Source organism: Empidonax traillii, unplaced genomic scaffold, assembly GCF_003031625.1.
Source record: "Empidonax traillii isolate 1590-97213 ecotype Southwest subspecies unplaced genomic scaffold, ASM303162v1 scaffold7883:size10588, whole genome shotgun sequence".
NCBI classification, from domain to species: Eukaryota; Metazoa; Chordata; class Aves; order Passeriformes; family Tyrannidae; genus Empidonax; species Empidonax traillii.
The window spans coordinates 1-4,095 of NW_020962650.1; the positions used below are offsets into that span (position 1 = coordinate 1).

General features: G+C 59.7%; 1 protein-coding gene across 1 annotated transcript in view; it reads right to left on the reverse strand.

The window, feature by feature from the left end:
• Positions 1-2,937: 2,937 nt before the first annotated feature.
• Positions 2,938-4,095, reverse strand: part of LOC114073644 (keratin, type II cytoskeletal 6A-like) — a gene marked incomplete at its 5' end in the record, with an annotated part of 7,643 nt that continues 6,485 nt past the window's right edge. The window contains one exon of the mRNA XM_027911369.1: positions 2,938-3,252. Coding sequence (XP_027767170.1) covers positions 2,938-3,252 — 315 coding nt within the window. The remainder of the gene's footprint in view (positions 3,253-4,095) is intronic.

Consider the following 4,095-nt stretch of genomic DNA (forward strand, 5'->3'; position numbering starts at 1 on the left):
CCACTGCTCTGAGGGACACGGGGAATCATCCCCAGCCCCGGGAGGGACCGAGGGACGCGTCGGGAACCCAACGGTGCCGGGGACAGACGGACAGACGGACAGGGGAAGGGCAGATGGACAGCTCGAGGTGCTGAGGGGGCTCCTGCTGCTCAGGGCGATTCCACAACCTCTCGTTTATCAGGTTTTTTTCCCCCTCCCCAAAAAAAAAATGACATGGGAAAATCCTCTGGGAGCTGGAGGCTCAGGAGGAACCTCCGGCTTCCAAATATTCCAGGGGAGGGGAAAAGGAGGGAGGGATGTGCTCGAGGAACCGTGTTTTGGGTGGGACATCTCTGAAATAAAGAAACCTCTCTTTTTTTTTTTTTTTTAATTATTTTTTAATTCATTCATTAATTAAGAAAATGCTTGACGATTCCGGTGGGTGGAGTTCACACCCCCCCAAAAAAAAAGGCAGATTCTCCGTGCTCATTAAAAGCAAACTGAGCCCGTAAACGTTACCTAAGAGGCCTCCTGAAGGTTTTAATCTGTCTGAATGCTATCAATTAAAAAGGTGATTAATTTAATTAATTAAATAGGCGGTTAATTGGCGCGTTTTCCTAAGTGGCAGTCAGCAGGAGTCAGGGGGAAGGGACAGGGAACATGCACGTTGGGGCCCTTCAGGGGGTTTAAAACACCAATTTGAGGCCAGTCAAAAGACCTCGCAGGGACAGGGACCTTCAGGAGGAATTTTCGGAGTCTTCGAGGAGATTTTGGAAACTTCCCGTGGTTTGGAAGCGTCTTGAGGCATCAGAAACAAAATCCCTGCCCGTCACTGGGACGGGGGTTCTGGGCAGAACGTCACCCTGGAGGGGGACTCAGCTGTTGGCCAGGGGTTGTCCCACCCTGGAGGGGCTTGGAACCACCTGGACAAGGGTTTATCCCACCCTGGAGGGGCTCAAAAATCACCTGGCCAGGGGTTATCCAACCCCTGAGAGTCCCAAGTCCCTGTTGGTTGAGGTCAATCCACCCCCTGAGGAGGATTCAGTGGTTGGCCAAGGGTCATCCCACTCCTGGGCGACTCAAGTCCTGACTGGCCAAGGGTTTGTCCCACTCCTGAGGGACTGAAAGACCACTTGGCCAAGGGTCATCCCAGCCTTGAGGGGGACTCAAGGGTTGGCCAAGGGTCATCCCAGCCTTGAGGGGGACCCAAGGGTTGGCCAAGGGTCATCCCAGCCTTGAGAGGGACTCAAGGGTTGGCCAAGGGTCATCCCTGAGGGATTCAAAGACCACTTGGCCAAGGGTCATCCCACCCTTGAGGCACTCTGGTAATGGTTGGCCAAGGCTTTTCCTGCCCTTGAGGGGCTCAAAAAACACTTGGCCAAGGGTTGTCCCACCCTTGAGGAGGATTCAGCAGTTGGCCGAGGGTCATCCCACCACTGGACACTCAAGGGTTGGCCAAGGGTCATCCCACCCCAATGGATTCAATGATTGGCCAAGGATCATCCCACCTCAATGGACTTGATGGTTGGCCAAAGGTCATCCTACCCCAATGGACTCAACGGTTGGCCAAGCGTCATCCCACCACTGGACACCCAACGGTTGGCCAAGGGTCATCCCACCACTGGACACTCAAAGGTTGGCCAAGGGTCATCCCACCCCAATGGATTCAATGATTGGCCAAGGGTTATCCCACCTCAAAGGACTTGATGGTTGGCCAAAGGTCATCCTACCCCGATGGACTCAACGGTTGGCCAAGGGTCATCCCACCACTGGACACTCAAAGGTTGGCCAATGGTCATCCAATCCCAGTGGGCTCAAGGGCTGCTCAAGGGTTATCCCACCCTGAAGGACTCAATAGTTGGGCAAAGGTCGTCCCACCCTTGAGAGGGATTCAACAGTTGGCCAAGGGTCATCCTACCCCCACGGACGCAACAGCTGGCCAAGGGTCATCCCAGCCTTGAGGGGGACTCAAGGGTTGGCCAAGGGGTCATCCCACACTTGATGGACTCAATAGCTGGGCAAAGGTCAAAGGTCATCCCATCCCGATGGACTCAACGATTGGTCCAGGGTTATCCCGCCCTTGAGGGGGACTCAAGGGTTGGCCAAGGGTTCTCCAGATGTGTGTTCCTGCCGCTGGAGATCGTGCAGCACCTCCCCCAGCGGGGAGGGGGCACACCCTCCCTCCTGAAATGACCCTCCTGAATCCAGAGGGTCCCACGCCTCAGTTCCCACCCCCAGAGCAGAGTCAGACTCTCCAGATCCTCCCTCAACCCCCTTGGAGGCTCAGGATGGCTCAGCCTTCCTCCAGCTGGACAAAACAGGGCGTCCCTCCTGCCTTGGCCTCCCTCCAGGCTGCCAAACGTGGCACAAAGGCACCAGAACGTCCCCTGTGGTGGCCCCACGGAGACAGGGGAGGATGTGCCGAGTCAGCTGATAATCAGCGCCCGCAGATAAGTCTCGAGCCCCACGAGTGGCTCTGACGTCTCCAGACGAGATGTGCAGATTATCCCCAGCCTGGAGCCGGGCTCAGCCTCCTCCTGGTGGCACTCAGCACCAAACCAGGCCCTGGGAGCTCTGGCTGGAGGGGCTGAAGGCGGGAGGATCATGGATGGGAAGGTGGGTGGACAAGGACAGGCTCGGGCTCCACGTCCCGCAGAGCCAACCGAGAGCTCCCGGCCCGGATCTCACACGGAAAAGCGGCTGCAGCGGCTCCTCAAAGCAGCTCCGGGGCCGGGGAGAAACACAGAGTTAAAACTGGGCACCGAGGCAGGTGATTCAGCACCAGAACAGGTGATTAAGCACCAAAACAGGTGACTCTTGCCCCGAGCCAAACACCGGAGCGCTCCTGGCTCAGCACCAGCTTCTCAGAGCCTTCTCAGCGTCTTCTGTTCGGGCCAAACCCAGCCCTGTCGCCCAGCCCTGGCACTCCCGGGCTTCCAAGGGAGCAGATTCCCTCTTCTAGGTGTAGGATTCCCTCTTCCAGGTGTAGGATTCCCTCTTCCAGGTGTAGGATTCCCTCTTCCAGGTGCAGGATTCCCTCTTCCAGGAGCCCTCGTAGCCGTTTCCCGTTGCCTTTCCCAGATTTCTGCCCCAGGTCTGCAGCTTCCTGACCCTCTCTGGGGACACGGGGCGGCTCCCGGGGGGGTTGTTGTGGGACTCCCGATCCACCCCCGACAGCGTTTTGTGCCCCTTTGATCTCTCCCCGCGGCGCAGGAACCGCAGCGCAGCTCGGATCAAACGCACCCACAACTCCCCTCCCACTCGCTCCGAATCCTGCTCCGGGAGGGAGGGAAGGAGGGAGGGAAGAGCCCACGGGGGGAGCCGCTCGGCTCTGCAGGGAGCTCCCTGCCGGGCTTTTTGGTGGGATGAATCAGCCCCTTCCCAGCCCGCCGCGTTCCCACGGCTGGAAAATCGCGGCTCGTGCTCCCCCCCCCCACCCCCGGGGGTCGGTTCGTGGGTGACGGAGCCGGGCCGAGCTCCAGGGGACAAAGGGGTTTGGCCAAAACCCACCCCCCACGTCCTGCCGCCCTCCCAGCGCTGCCCACGGGACGCCCACGGCCCCCACTTCTCCTTCCTCCAGCGCGGGATCGAAATCTCCCCCACCCGGAGCTGCTCCAAGGGGGAATGTCGGGAGTTGGGGGCTCGGCGGGAGTGGGTTGGTCCCACCTTCCAGGGGAAGGTGTCCCCGTCCGCGCCAGGGGGTTGGATTGGGGTGATCTTTAAGGTCCTTTCCAACCCCAAACCGCGCCACGATCCGACGACTCTCCCAGGTCTCTCCCAGCCACCCCGGGGTGCGGGTTTGTGGCCCCGGGTGGGGGCCAAGAGGAGTCCCCCCACCCCCCACCCCGAGCTTGGACACCCACCCTGCTCCATCCCCGCCCCTCTGCGGATCCCCCCAAGCCCAGGGACCACCCCTAATTTCCCACCCGCCATCAGGAACCCCCCGAAGCAGCGACACAACGACCTTGTGAATGTTCTCTGCGGTTTATTGGGAACGGCAACATATCCCGGGTGGGGGGAGGACAGCGAGGCTGGGGGTGGGTGATGTGAGGCGGGGACATCTCGTGCCCTGTCGCGGGGGGCCTGGAGGGTTTGTTCTCCTCGCAGACAGCCCGG